Source organism: Anas acuta, chromosome Z (assembly GCF_963932015.1).
Source record: "Anas acuta chromosome Z, bAnaAcu1.1, whole genome shotgun sequence".
Taxonomy (NCBI): Eukaryota; Metazoa; Chordata; class Aves; order Anseriformes; family Anatidae; genus Anas; species Anas acuta.
The window spans coordinates 6,588,367-6,603,989 of record NC_089017.1 but is presented as its reverse complement, the minus strand read 5'-3'; the positions used below and the strand labels follow the sequence as shown (position 1 = coordinate 6,603,989).

Below are 15,623 nucleotides of genomic sequence, written 5' to 3'. Positions count from 1 at the left end.
CAAGGGCTTTTGACCCTTCCTGCAGGTTCTTTATCATTTTCCTCTGAAATGGGGAAGTTTACTTGTCTTGTCTCTTCTTAATGCTGTTTCAAAATGTGAAAGTAAAACTAGCAGTAAGCTCTAACAATGTATAACTGATATTCTGACCTCTTGTCTGTGGCCATCTGAACTTGTGGGAGGTATTGTTATACGTATTTTTTGCTGTGGAGTGCAGGTGGTTAACCACTAATATTTAAATATATATACACAAGTTGTCCATAAGGGTGTGTTAAGCCATTGTGATGAGTATCTGAACTCAACCACACCACAGATGTATACTATTAACAGCTTCTTTTATTGAAATGGTTTGTTTAGTACCAGATCTTCTGCCAGAAATTATTTGTCAATTATGATACTATTTCCAAATTGAAATGATTGCTTTCGCTCTATTCTCTTTTAATCTGATACATCTCCCAGTAGGTACAATGATCTGCATTCTCACATGGACTCCTGTGGTTCTTTCTTAAAGCAGGGTCCTGTTCTACAATAAACAGGAAACTAGATACTCTCTTGTATACTGGCCAAGTGTCTGCAAAGCTTTGCTTCTGAAGTACAGGCTGGAGTAGCTCTTCCCAAATCTTGACAATAAAGAGTCAGCCTGACAACAGAGATGTTTACTAATATATCTGTTCAAGTACGGTATTCACAGATGACCTCTCTCATTCAGGCTCCAGAGGTTATTCTGAGTCCAAATCAAAGCTTTATATGACCTAGCATTTTTGTCCCCTCCTAGGGGAAAAATGCAGATATGTAAGGAAGTACAAGGCAGGTATACTGTCTTGAATCAAAACAATTAAAATATTTTCTTTTTATTCACATGTTTCATGAGCAGACCTGGCAGTTACTTGTCAGAATACAACTTGGTAAAAGTCAGGAAAAATAAGTGTCTACTGGGAGATTTGGGTGTTTCTGTCCATCTGGTCTTTCTGGATTTACTTCTATATAGCCTGCTATTAAAATAGTTTTGGTGCCTGGCCTCCAGTGAATACCACCTACTAAAGAAGCAGTAATAGAAGTCAAGTATTCTTTGTAATATTCATAAAATTGCACAAATACGCATGAACATCCCTTTGTATAAGAGGTCAGAGCAGCAAAACTTGTCCTAAGCTTGTAGGTGGTATTGTCATAAGCTTCCAACCAGTATTTAGATGTGTATGGAGGCCATTAACTTTTATGGGTGTGTATCACTTAGTCTTACAGCTGTTTCCCACACCGTATCTGCTAACTTTGTCTTCAGTGGTGGTAGTTCAGTGGTGCATTGTTTCTTTTGTGAAGGAGAAAGCTTTAATTTCTTGATGATTTGATCTAGAATCTACAAGACAATTAGCAAACCTCCCTATGAACTCCTGAGGACAGATGACTTGTCAAGCAGCCTTCCATCTCTGCAAGATATCCAGACTGCATATACAAGATACAAGCAGCTGTTTTTGATAGGTAAGGCAAATTTTACTTGTTAATCTCTAAAGGGACTGAGAAGCAAGGCACGACAATGTTGTTTCATGCCTAATGAACGTATTGCTTGTCTTGATTGGTGTCTGGCTTCTGATGGTGGTTAAAAGCAGACTTTTAAATATATAAATGAGAACTGTGCTTAGGACTGGTGTACTAATGGAGATCTGTAGTACTTAAACTTAGTACCTCTTGCTAAGCAGTCACAGTATCTGAAAATCTTTTTTCAAGAGCGACTTACTGGAGTTTAAATGTTAGTTTGAATACATTAGCTGGATTGAAATTGATGTGAGACTTTGAATTCTCTCTGGTCCACAGAAATTGAATGCTCAGTGTTAAGCTTTTTAATCCTTTAGGCTATGTCAAGAGTTAAGAGTAAATGCTAATTAATTTATCCCTTGCTTTTGTTGTAAACTAGTTACACATAAAAAAGTAGGAAGCATGAGCCTGATTAAAATTCTGTTGTCATTCTGGCTGTAGAGCTGTACATAACCACTGTAAATAACAAGTCCACTTGGAAGGGGTGGAACCTGGAGCCATGTGAAAGTGTAATCTAGGCTTTCAGGCTCTTTCTGGGACTCCTTAACTATTTTGCTGCCATGAAACTACATGGATCTCAGATACTAGCATAATAAAGGCTCCACACCAACTTGCAATTGTTCAAAATGTGCAGTTAGACCATCTTGGAAAAGTGGGTCTTTACAGGATAATGAGTGTAAGTGTTGCAGTATCCTCTGGTGACATGCTGAACGCTGAGGACAGTTCACCTAAAGCTACTGATGTTAGACATAAAGCAACTGGTCATCACTGAGGAGCTGTATATTTGTAGTGTACCCTACATACAGCATGTAAGTTCTGTTGATTTAATACATGGATTGTAGCTGGTAAGTTGAAATTGTATGTTAATTAGCATGAATAGCTTGTTAAATTTGCAGTAAGTATTTTGGTGACGCTGAAGAGCAGTCTAGGATATGAGGCATTTGGCATTTGAGATATTGGTTTATACTGAAGATGTTTTTCTAAAATACACTGTCAAATTCATAGTGAATCCTTCATATTACTTCAGAGCTAAAAACAGTTGCCTGTATTTTCATATAGTTTCTAATACTTTGCCCTCTTATAAGAAAAAGGCCAAAGTTTGAATTTGAGTTGCTCAACGTCTCACAAAACACTAAATTAAAATAATGTAGGAGTAGTACATTTACAACATTTAAAACAAAAGGAAATACACATTCCATTTTATCATAAAACTTTTAAATAAGTTTTGTTAGTAGACTACAGTTCACTGAATATAACATTAAGTACTAGGAGTGTGAGAACCATTTAGGCAAATTTTTGCATAAGAATTATGATCTTACATGAATCATCTGCCTTAACATTGCTTTTCAAAATCTAAACACAGTAACCATTATTTTTGTTCGATGCATGCCTAGTTAATTTGTTTTCAGTAACTTTCAGTGTGGTTTTAAATTTCCTGAATGCATGCCCAATCTGAAGAGAATTTTGAAATTTAAAAAATCCTTATTAAAAAAAGCTGAAACAAATAGGTAGCTTCTTGAAAGAGTATTTTGATTGGAAAACTTGTATCTTTTTACATTTCAAATAAGGGGAACAATTTTGCAAGGACTAATACTAGTTCTGCTTGACTGATCAGAAGTCTGTGTGTGCCATTTCTTTGCACACTGTGAACAAGACTTTAAGTATATCAGTTCTCAAATCCTACTGAAGTATTTCTTCCCCATAGAAGATGGGGAGAAAGGGAAAGCTTGTTCTCCATTGTAATGTTATTAAGAAAATATTAAGAAAAATGCCACGGTTGAGGGTAAAGCAAGCTGGAAGTGTTTTGTTCTGGCTTTTAAAAATAAGTTCCTGTTTTGACTTGGAGATAACTTTGGATGGAATGGAAGTGCCAGACTAGGCAATTGTTTATAGAGGCCTACATTCAAGTAGTTGAGTCTAATCAGTGCAACGGAACAACAACAAAAAACATACAACAAAGCACAACACCAAATTTAGCTACTCAGATTTTTGAAGTAAACTGAATTCTATGTTGTCTATAGTGTAAGAGAACTAATGCACATTTATATTACAAGTGAAGTGTAATCATCTTGGGTGAAAATGTAATATTTTGGCAGGCAAAGATGACAATTCTCTTTTCCTTGGCATCGTGATTTTGTTTGGAGGTTTTCTTTTTTTTTGATAGGACTAGAAATTGGTGCTATACTCTTGCACCAATTTCAGAATGGAATAGAAGTCTTTCAGATAGTGATGATAAGCTAAATGGAACGTGAGACTTAGAATATGCCCTTCAAAAATATGCATTCAAAACTTGGATGGAAAGAAGGTGAACTGGGGAGTAAATGGTGTCTGTCTTGAAGTAGTGTAATATACATACTTAAAGTATGTATAACTTTAAAGTAAAGTACTTTTATACTTTATAAATACTTTTTAACTTTAAAGTTCTTTATATGGAAGTGAACTTGAATGTCAATCGGAAAAGATCAGAGAAATATGATGTTTAATGTGAATAGAAATGACTAGAGAGCTTTGAAGATGCACTATAGCGCTTAAGTTGCAGAGAGCAGTTGAGAGTGAACATTGGAAGCATATGGAGAGACTTGAGTGAAAAATTATACGGAAGCATGAAGAACTGAAGTATCAGTGGCACAGAGGGTTGGGGAGGAAGTATGATGTATCAAATGATATCAAATTGTTTTAATAGGACTGTCATAGACCCTGGGACTTCAAGGTTTGTGTCTTACGCAGGAGGGGTGATCTCTTCTGGTTTTAATTGACCATATAGGCTAGTGAGAGCCTTTCAGTTTCTGAATATTGACTTCAGTAGAAATAAAAGCAGTAGAGGTTTTGGTTGTGTTTAACCAGCTACAAACATCCTAGAGAAATTCGTAGGAGTTAAATGACTGGTATTATTCTCATGGTTTATCCTTGTTATTGCCTTTTTGATGTTTTAATGCCTCTTTTATAGTTGCAGTGAAAACTGCTTAACACATGTCTTGGTATTTTTCCATCTCATAAACTTGTGTAACTCCCTTCTAAAATCCACTTATTTCTGGCTCCAATAGTGGTGACTTTCAAAATCATACCTCCTTATGTTAGTCTTTGTATAGCTTGTGCTTTAAGGTCCAGGCTACTGGAACTCAAAAGAATTCATATCCTCTGATTAAACTTATACTTCTCCATTTTTGCCAACAGACTTATTTACTTGGTCTGGTTACTATGAACCTACAGCGTACTTACTCTAAAAGCCTGTCGTGCTACAAAGCTTTACATGTGCTTGTATTTGTAAGGCTACTTTACTTATTGGTTTAATTATAAATAGTGTCAACTTTCCTGGTGATCAGGATTTACTAACTCCTTATTACTGATTGTTTTATAGCCCTTCATAATTGAGGAATAATATAATGGATGGCTATTAAGTAGCACTACAAATAAGTAAACTTTTTTTTTCAGATAATAGTGCAGACTTCTGGGCAACTGATGTGAAATGGTTTTCGTTACTGGAGAGCACAAACTGGCTGGAGATTATCAGGTTTGCTATATCTATAGATACCCATATTTTTCTGGGTTTCAAGTTGTTAAAGGAATTTGTAGTGTTTCTGAGAGATCTTTGTATTTCAAGAAACTGTTACTCACCTTTCCAGTAGGAAAGAAAATGAAGACAGACTTATGGTCCTATGTATATCTTATTTCTACAAGATGACAGTATTTTTGCAGTGTGCAATTGTGTTAAGCCTCCCACATTAAAAGATGTAGGAAGCAGCAGATCATTTCCAACTAAACTCATTCAACAAACCTATAAGAAAAGCTACAGATCAGTAACTTCCCTCCTGTACTTAGTCACCTTCTTTCCAAACTGAAGAATCTTTTCTTGCATGAAACCAATTCCATGTCTCTGACTAGCCTTGCCGTTCTCTGTACTCTCTACTTCTATAATATCCTTTAGGATGGGATGAACTGCAAGATGCTAGCCCACCACAGATTTATAAAATGACAGTTGTTCTCAGTTTTGTCCCCTTCCTCTCCTGATTATTCCTCAAGTTCTTTTTCTTCTCTCAGCAGTCCACAGTGAGTAAGTCTTGGAATGGTGTTGGCTTAACGCAAGGCTTGTTGTAGTGGAATGTTGAGGTTGTTTTATTTTTAGTGTTATTTTGTGTTGGCTTAATTGTCTGTCAGCTTATTCTGTGATTGGCTTGTTTACTATGAAGTATTCCTGTGGTTTTCTCCAGTCAGCTTCAGTTCTTTGTATTCTAAATAATAACCAAATATTGACCTTAGTGTTCATTCATTATTCCAGAACTTGGATTTAAGTTGAATGAGAGGTTCTAATGAAGACTATATGTTGAGAAATGCATGGATGTAACTTAGAAGTAGTTAAAAGTACTTACTATCCCAAATTCCTATCCTTAAGTTGTTTTGAGACTGGTTGCTTCCATACTTGGATCCAGTTGCTTCCTGGATTAGTCTATTCTTAGCTTCTTGGAATCAGTAGGAATGCCTTCTTAACTATTCTAGATGCTTAAACAAAGAATCAAACAATTCCACACTTATAAAATAAACAGTCAGCTTCGAGACCTAATCTTTTACTAGAATCCTAGTTTCTGTGCAGACTTCTGCTGAAAATAACTTTATGAAGTTAGGACTAGAAACCAACCCTGTTAAATCTGGTTTTCTGTAAAAATGTAAATCTGTAATTCTGGTATGTAAATGTAAATTCTGTAAATCTGGTCTGTAATTCCTCTGTCATTTTAGTTTAATGATATTCTCTGAATAAATATTGTCTGCCTGCTTACAAGATCTGGGTGCTGATCCTTCTGGTGCTCAGAAAGATTGAGGGAGAAACATACTATAGTAGATCTGAAAATAGGTACCATCTCTTCAGGATAAAGGTCTGGATTTTAGCAATAACAACACCTTAGTCTGTTTCAGTTTATACTGATCCAGAATAGAGTACTGTATTATGAATGCACAGAGGTAATATGGAAATACATGATTCTTTGCCAGATAAAGATACCTCTTAAGTCTTGAAACTAAATATTTTTTAATTCACAGAAGTTGAGCATGACTTTTTATTTGTAAAGGACTAGGCAAGCTTCAACAGTGTGATATTTTCTCCCCTTTTTAGGGGAGACTAATGTGAAAGACTTGTTTTTAAAAGTGCGATTAGGATGTTCACTTAATCTTTTTTGTACCACAATAGGCGAGTCTTGAAGAAAGCCATAGAAGTTGTTGAGTGTCTGGAAAGGCAGCATACAAATGTTCTCCTTATCGGTAAGTATTTCATGAGACTATCCTATTTAATATATAAAATCAGGAAATATATATATTAGGAAGGTATCTTACATTTCATTTTCTTCTGATCTCCTTTAAATGTAGCTTAAGCTGTAAGCTTGTAATTAACAGGAAAACCTCGTACAATTCATAAGCATCTGCTACTTAGGTATGCTAAAGCTCACACATTCCTAGAAATGCTTCGTGTAGCTTAAAAACAAAGCAGAAACAAACAAAAACCCTACCAACCAAAATAAAAGCAAACACTTTAAGTATAGTTCCAGGCAAAGAACAATATATTATGAATGAGTAAGCTGCTTATAAATCTGCATGAAAGTCATTACCTCTTATGTGTTCTTATCCTAATGTGCTTTCATTAAAGGTCTTCCGGACCTTTTGCTGTACTTCCAGGTGGGGAAGAGAAGGAGTTACACACAGAATTTAGAACACAAGAACTATCTGAGAGGATGCCTTTGTTCTAGATGCATGCTGAATAATATGCAATCTCCTTATTAAAGAGTATGTTTATTGTACACATCTTGAGCAATTTGCCTAGACTGAGGAAAGTAATCACACAAAAAACAATCTTAATGTCAACCATTACCCTATTTTTGTGTTGTCAATTCAGGGATTTTTCCCCCACACTGCTGTTTGAGTAACTTGTTACGAGACGCTTCTAGAAGGCACCTGAATGGTAGAGCATGCTTATTGCTTGAGGAAGCAGTTTCAGTGCTGCTGCACACTCCATGTGTGTATGTTTAGGGATACTTAAGTCACAGCCACACCTCGTGAAAAGATGTATGCAGGTTAGGAGGGGTAGACTTGAATAGCTGCCCTGGTTGCATAATGCAGGGGGATAATATGTGCACTGTAGTAGACTGGAAGGAGTAGGGACTGAAGTTACAGTATTAAAAGCTTTCTTTTTAGGTATAATTGTCAAAGTTTTATCCTGATATAAGTGTACATAAAAACCCTTAGGTTTTCACAAAAAAAGTATTAGAAATATGGGTTTAACTCCATTCGGGTATATAATTTGTAAGGAATGTGCTTCTCTGGGTTTGCAGTACAATTTTGTTTCAGTAAAGCCAGCAGTTCTTTGATTTCTTAACAAAAACTTTAGGAATGGCTTAGTAGACAATGTAGCCTTTTTCTTCTCTTCTGTAGAAGAGAGTGCTACTGATCTGTGCTGTGTAATCTCCAGTCTGGTTCAAGTGATGATGGATTCATACAGCAGAACAAAGTCAGGTTTTCAGAGCCTTATTCAGAAGGAATGGGTAATTGGAGGACATGGCTTTTTGGATCGTTGTAACCACTTGCATCAAAGTGACAAAGAAGAGGTATGATTTTTTTTTTCTTTACATGATATTTAAAAGTTTACTTAGCGTGAGGAGAAATTCAGATGTTAGCCCAGAAATTCTAATTGCTCTGAGGATCTTCTATTCTACATTTTGATTCATGGCTGGGTGTTATTAGTGTTACTATTTTTGCTATTCAGAGTTCAGCAATGTCCTTAAAACTAAAAAGAATACTAATTTCACTTCTGATCCAGGAGTGTTTTGAAAGACATGTATCTCGTGTACTTTTAAACTGTGTTAAATAGTGAAATTTATATAAATTACTTAGTGAATTACATTTTTGTCACATCTAGAGTTTAGCTTTATACTGTATTTCTAGATGCTGCAATCTCATTTCTACGTGTTTGTATTTGGGGAATAAATCAGATCGCTATACAAAAAGAAAGTCCTAGGTGTAAACTGTTCAGTTCTGATCAAGAATTGCTGTAAACTAGAATTACTTTGTCAACTGTGAAAGTTGCTGCTGTGCAGCCTTTTACAGTGAGTTAACCTGAATTTGCACTCATTAGAAAGTATTAATTATTTCTATCAAAAGCTCGTCAGGGATGATACTTCAGAGCTCAGCGTAAGTTACTTACAGCAATTTTTGTAGTTCACCAGATTACTTTCCTTAGGACTTGTATTTGGGGACACTAAATACTGTAATATAATTGGTCTGTGTGATAGAACACTTTCTGAAACAGATGCAATATTTTCTTTTAGGCTCCTGTTTTTCTGCTCTTGCTAGATTGTGTTTGGCAGTTGGTACAACAGTATCCTGCAGCATTTGAGTTCACAGAAACATACTTAACTGTCTTGTCAGACAGCCTCTATGTGCCAATTTTTAGCACTTTCTTCTTCAATTCGCAACATCAAAAAGACACTAATACGGTAAGGGTTTGTTTTGTCAATGCAATGTGTTGGAGAACAGGTTTGACCAATGAGCTAGGGATGCTCAAAAAAGGCACTAGCAGCATGCTTATTTTTGCCTTTTCCTATTTTTTTCCTATTTAATTGAAGGATAATGATTTAATTGAAGGATAATGTGCGTTGAAGGTGACTGAGTGCAATATTAGTTGTATGCAGTCAAGCTCAGTACTCTGACAACATGAAAATAACTCAAATTACTTCTAATGGGGGGTTGTATTTTCATGTTCATTGCTCTCCATTGAAAATTGAGCTCTTTAACTGAAGGAGAACATCCCTGTCGTCCATAATAAGTTACCTACAAAATCGTTATGTACTGTTCTGTTCCAAAATCAACACTTACTGAATGTTGCTTTACATTTGGTTCATGCTTTTCTATAACCTAAGAAGCTGGAAGCAATGGGGGTATCCTCTGCAAGGTTGAACAAAGACTAAAAAAAAGTTGAGACCACTTGCGTATAAAATACTGACCATAACATTTAAACTGGCAGCACTACATAGCTGCAGTTAACTTTGAAGTTTAGAGCGGTTTATTCCATAATTCTAACATGCACCCTATGTTTGAAGAATGTAAGTGTCTATTTCCTGCCCAGTTTTCAATTTTGTTTTTTCCCCTCAGTTTTTTGTCTCATTTTCAGCTGTGAAAGACATTCTTGGTAGTGTCTGATTACACAGTTGAATCGAAATACTGTCTTAAGTTAGAGAATACTATACAGGTAGCCTTTGTTTTTACTTACTTACATCTAATAATCTTGTCCAGCTGTTGAATATTGAATATGTTGAATATGTAGAAATCAAGTGTGTTGCAACTCTGTGGGCTTCTCTATGAAAAGCCAGTTCTTAATTCCACCTTGACTTGGTCAGAACTCCTTTATAGCAGTCCTAATTGTGACCTGTTTGTTTTGGCAGACTGGTGAAAGCCTCGAGACACAAAGTGGTCCTTTCAGATTTCTGACTGTGTGGGACTGGTCTGTGCAGTTTGATCCCAAGGCCCAGGCTTTTCTGAACAACCCTCTTTATGCAGAGAAGCCAAAACCAGATAAAAGTCAACGGAAAACTGCACGATGCAAAGTAAGATATTTTCTGCTTAACCTGTTACTTCTATCATTTCAAAATAAAGGTATAACTCAGTCATACTTCCAGTGTACTTAGTGGAAGCACTAGTGCCAGCAGTTAATGGGCAAATTATGTACACCTCAGACTCACCTGTGTCTTATGAATGTGGCTTGTCTTCCTCAGTTTTCCAATCACTATTTTTACAGTTGCTGTACATAGCCATGAACTTAGACTTTCTCATAGTAGCTTTGTGCAAGTACAGTAATAACTTCTCATGGGACTTAACATCCCAGTGACTTGTAGTGATGGTTGAATTGATTTTATTGTTCCACAGAGTATTTAATTGAAATACCTAACAGGTTTAAAGCTGCCTCCCTAAATTTGTTTTGAATGTAATGGGAGTGTGTGCATGCATTTAAAACACAAAACCCAGGAACAAACAAAATTTGTCCAGGGTATTTAATATTATAGATGGATCACCTCATTACTGAAAAACAGTACAAATTCAGCAGAAAGGGTTTTTTTGGCTACCTGTTTCTGATTTTTCAGTTTCCCTGTTATGTTGGTTAAACTCTGTTCGGTACAAAAGCATTCTCAACTGAGATGTTATTAGTGTGATTTACAGCATTATGCAGAAAACTTGTGTGGTGGGAAGCAATGAGGAACTGACAAATTAACCTTCAAAATCAAATACATATTTCCAAGTTTAAGCTAGCCACACAAAGTAATTCTTTCTTGAAAAAGAAAAATGCTCTTAATACAAGTATGCTTTATTCAGTGTTCCTTTCCCTGCTACTATAGTGGTGAAGTATCTTCAAAATAATCTGTGTGAAATATTCAGTGTATTAGCCATTGAAGAGTTAACAGTTTTTGGACACTATAGCAAAGGTGTAGCTGTGTTTAAGCCACTTCAGTGACTGCAAGTATTTTCTGAATACAATTTAATATTGTTATTTTCTCTTAAGACATTCTTCTTGTCCCATTAACATTTATCTTTGTATGTTTTTTTCTCTTTAAAGCATCAGAGGCAGCTTTCTTGTCCATTGACACAAACAAAATCTTCCCCGAAGAGAGGATTTTTCAGGGAGGAAACAGATCATTTAATTAAAAACATTTTGGGGAAAAGAATTGGCAAGTTCATTAATTCTTCAGATGAACCTCCTAATAGCTTCAGGGAATTTTATGATAGCTGGCATAGTAAACCTGTTGACTATCATGGTCTTCTGCTACCTCGCATTGATGGGCCTGAAATCAGAGTCTGGGCACAACGGTATTTACGATGGATTCCTGAAGTTCAGCTACATGGTGGTGGTACGATAGCCACAGCTGCCAGGATTTTGGACTTGATGGAAGAAGTGGAAAGATTACAGGTAAAAATGGATGAAGAACATAGCCAAGCTGTATCTGGAAACATACATGCTGTTCCAATGCTGAGAAATTCTGCCCGTTTGTCCTCTTTGTTTCCATTTGCTTTAATTCATAGACAGTCTGTCAAACCAGCTTTACCCACTAGCACCTGGAAAGACTTGGAAGATGAAGATGACTTGGTCAAGAGGGATGATGAATTTGTTGATCTAAGTAGTGATATGTTAAAGTGTATATATTAAAATATGAATTGTATGTGGCTAAGCTCTGAGGTTAAAATGTTGTGCTGTATCCTAATTTAAGGAACTCAAGTATTTGTAGCCTGCTGAGTGGATTTGTGGGATTTTAAACACCTCAGTTAACTGAGTGTATTTTGAATTTCTATTTCACCGTAACAGTACTGATTGCAGAAACACTTGTAGCATAGGTATAATAAAGTCTAGGCTGGAGCAGCCATATGGTTGGTTTATACAAAAATATTATTTTCTGAGGTAAAGATAGAATACTAAATACAACAACAATCATAAGGAATGTGCAAAGTTACTTTTAACATAAGCCCTCTTCCCCTTATGTTAAAAGTACTGGAAACTATTAATACATCTGCATTTCTCCCTGATGTAAAATAAAGAGGGGAAGGTATAACTAAATGTGCTTTTAAGCAAAAAGTTTTTTACAGCTGAGGAATGAACTTGTGGTCACCAGGGTTTTTCTGTCTGTTATGGCATCAACTGAAGTCATGTGCTTGTCAACCTCATCTTTCCTGACAGTGTTCATCTTTGGCTTGCAGAACTTTACCTTGTGTAGTATTGTAATAGCAGCTTGGCTTTTCTAAGCCTCTGCATGCACTTCGCTTAAGGATCAGATGCAAGGGCTAACCTAAATGTTTCAAGTCCTGCGTGTCTGCTGTGCTGTACTCCATTGCTGCCTTGAAGTATTAAGTTCCAAATGTTTGCTGTTAATTGTAGAAAATAGCCTGACAGATTCTGGATTGTTATGGGTATTTTTCCAGTCCTTTTAATGGAGAGATCTTTTTATTCTAATTCCTGTGCTTATCCCAGTTGCCTTTGAGGATTTCTGAAGCTAGCACTGAGACCCATCACACAGAAGCAAAGACAGTCATGGATTTGCAGTCTGTTGCCACTTGTCATGAGTTAGTGGTAAAGCTTATGAATGTGGCTTTCATACCCTATGAAACACTTGCATCCTGTTTGCTGGATGTTTGAACAGTACCTCAGTGAAAAAAGCCATAAAGAAATGCCTGACTTTTTGATCTACTGTGTATGTTTATATAAAAAGTATTTTTGCTGCAAATAATTGTCCTTTGTAAAGTGGAGTATTGTTTGACTGTCAAATGTATTTTGAACCCTTAGGTTCTAGAGTACCCCGAGAAGAGATGCAAATCATATTATCAGTTACATTGAGAGGGTAGGCATTAATGGCTTTCTCTGTATTCTTGCACCAGTTTAGAAATCCACGCTGAAAAATCTACGTGGTAAAGTTGTCACTTAAATTTGATCAGCTCAGTGTTACTAAACTGGGTTACTGATCGGTCACTTCAAAATGAGTTGCACTTAATCTGTATAGCAAAATATCGTCTGCAACCCTCTAAGAATATACTATGTTAAAACAAATGTATTAGTGGGAGAAGGGGGAGACCTTGATGCAACTATATGCCAAACTGAAGCTTCTCAACTCTTGATTGCCTTAAGTGTTAGTAGCACAAGGACAATACTTGAGTTTGTAGCATTTTAAAATGTGCTAGCACTTACACTTTATTCTGTGATACATATCTCTTTTTTCATAGCTAGCATTTGCTAGAATGGGCTGTCCAGTACATGTCCTTCAGGCTTGATTGTAGCTCAAGTGATTCAGTTTTGCAGTAACTCTTGCATATTGAATGAACAATGCATTTTTATGTAGAAGAAATCTATCATTTTAAGGTCATTTGGGTTCAAGGGTTTTTTAGAACACTGCTATTAGGGAAAAAAAAACTATTACCTGGATTTTTCTGTACTTTTGATCAAACTTGTAATGTTTCAGTCATGACGATTACATATTTATGTTAACAGATGTTGGACATCTGATTTGTACATAAGTTATCAAAAGTTTATATAGAAGAGAAATATATTTAGAAATGAACATGAGAACACTTCTAATGTAGAATAAATACCATTGTTACTGGTTTTCTGCACTGTTGAATTGGAAATATACTTAGTATTTTTACTTAAGGCTTCTGTTTATACCTCTGAGGTTTTTACACTGAATGCAAGCTAGAAACTGTAGTTGGCTTTAAAAAATGCAAAAAAGACTGGTATTCCTCTCTAATGGGCTGTTTGGAAAGTGTTAATAAAATACATTTTGATGTATGTAACCTGAAATAAGAATATTTAAGCTCATATTTTTCAAAATGACACTAAATCATAGTAAATTTGACCATCTGCAGTGCCAAGACTTACTGAGTTATATGTATGAGTATATGTATGAGTTATATGTCTGTGTATGAGTATTCACAGACTTAGGGAAGGAAGCTGTTTTGACCTGGCTGTGCTGTAGAACAAGTGTGTCAAAGTGATGCTGTAGGATGACTATGGAAAGCTACTGAAGTGGTCTAGAAAGTTGCTGCTGAATGGTGGTGTTTGGAGGTCTATTGAAACACTTCAGTCATGGCAGCATACTTGCCTTTCATTACGTAGTTCCCCCAATTCATGAGAGAATGTTCTTACAGTATCAAGTGAGGCAACCTGTTGAAATAACAGCAGCAGAGCATCCCTTGAACCAGATGCACAATGAGCACAGATTGCAGGCCGGTCACAGTAAACTGTAGAGTACAAATGAGAAACATCTCTTTTATTATTTTCCAGAGATGAGAAATTGCTATCACAAATAACACTTTCAAAAACAATTTCCTGAAGGGAATGTACAAAATTGTGATGAGGTTTAAGACAGGCTTCTTGAAGGAACAGGAATAGCTCAGTCTGTGAAGTGCTGGGTCACATTGTAATGAAAGGTGTGCCGCTGCCTCTCCCACATCTTCTAAAGATCAGCGCGTGTACTTTGACCGCTTGGCTTTAAGGCTGCATTCACTGGGCTGAAAATGTTCAGCTATTGGTGGACACTGCTTTGGAATGCAGGCATGTGCTTTACAGGGGTACTTACAGCCAACTTAGCCTCCTGATCTGTTCCTTCAATTAAAGCTTTTTCCTTTCATGTTTTTTTTTTCTTTCAGGTTAGAACCATGTAGCTATAACTTCTTTACTACATCCTAAGAAGTTAAGTACTTTCTGCAGTAGATGTTTTAACCATGGTTTAGTATGGTGAATTAAATGACGTTTCCACATTGGCATTCTCCTGGGCTGCATTCCATGAGTACTTAGGGGCAATGACAATAGTCAGAATATTCATGCATTCAGCACTTAAATCTATGAACTCTTAATCACTGAACTACTTCTGTTAGACTGAAGATTACCTTCATGGTGGTTGTTAGCTGGAAACTTCATACACAGTACACACTGCCTTGTATACACTTGAAAAAAGCTTACTTTTTGCGTAAAACTCAATTTTGAAATTACCTGGACTGGACTTCATTTTCTGGGCTGGGGAAGAGGTGGGTTAGTGAACTATTCTGATCCTCATGAAGGGCATACCCCATGAAGAACCACGTAGGCTCCTCCACTTTGAGGGTAGTGGTTGAAAGAGGGGGTGGCAAGATCTTTGTAATGGTTGCATGTCTTTTTTCATTTATAGTGAAGTTATTTTGTGTCATATTCTTTCTGCATTTTGCTATTCTTTGCAGAATGGCAAAACTCTTGCCTGGTAGCTTAGTAGAGTTATCCTGAAAAGGAACAGGCACAGATGAGCATAGCTGCTGTTTGAGCTGGAAAAACAGCTATTTTCTCAGTTTCTTTTTTCTTTGACAATCCAATAAAATGAATTAAGTATTTCCCCCAGCGGTTTGCCTGGCTGCTTGAAGCAGGCAGAATGCCCTTACCTCGGAAGTGCCTTTAATGCATTATTTTATGAAAAGTAGAACTGTGAAGACTGATTTCCCTGCCATTGTCTTGTCTGGCCACACTGCAGTTCTTTGAACTTCCTCCTTTCTTCTAGAGTCCTACCCTTCCTCATACCATAACATCTGTCTTTCCTCCCTAAACTTCCTCTCTAATC

At 36.4% G+C, this 15,623-nt stretch overlaps 1 protein-coding gene across 1 annotated transcript in view; it reads left to right on the top strand.

Moving 5' to 3' along the window:
* Window positions 1-15,027, top strand: part of MTMR12 (myotubularin related protein 12) — a 34,650-nt gene extending 19,623 nt beyond the window's left edge. The window contains exons 10-17 of the mRNA XM_068666400.1: window positions 1,349-1,473; window positions 4,960-5,038; window positions 6,707-6,777; window positions 7,942-8,114; window positions 8,835-9,002; window positions 9,948-10,109; window positions 11,114-13,931; window positions 13,964-15,027. Coding sequence (XP_068522501.1) covers window positions 1,349-1,473; window positions 4,960-5,038; window positions 6,707-6,777; window positions 7,942-8,114; window positions 8,835-9,002; window positions 9,948-10,109; window positions 11,114-11,701 — 1,366 coding nt within the window. The 3' untranslated portion in view covers window positions 11,702-13,931; window positions 13,964-15,027. The remainder of the gene's footprint in view (window positions 1-1,348; window positions 1,474-4,959; window positions 5,039-6,706; window positions 6,778-7,941; window positions 8,115-8,834; window positions 9,003-9,947; window positions 10,110-11,113; window positions 13,932-13,963) is intronic.
* The last annotated feature ends 596 nt before the right edge of the window (window positions 15,028-15,623 follow it).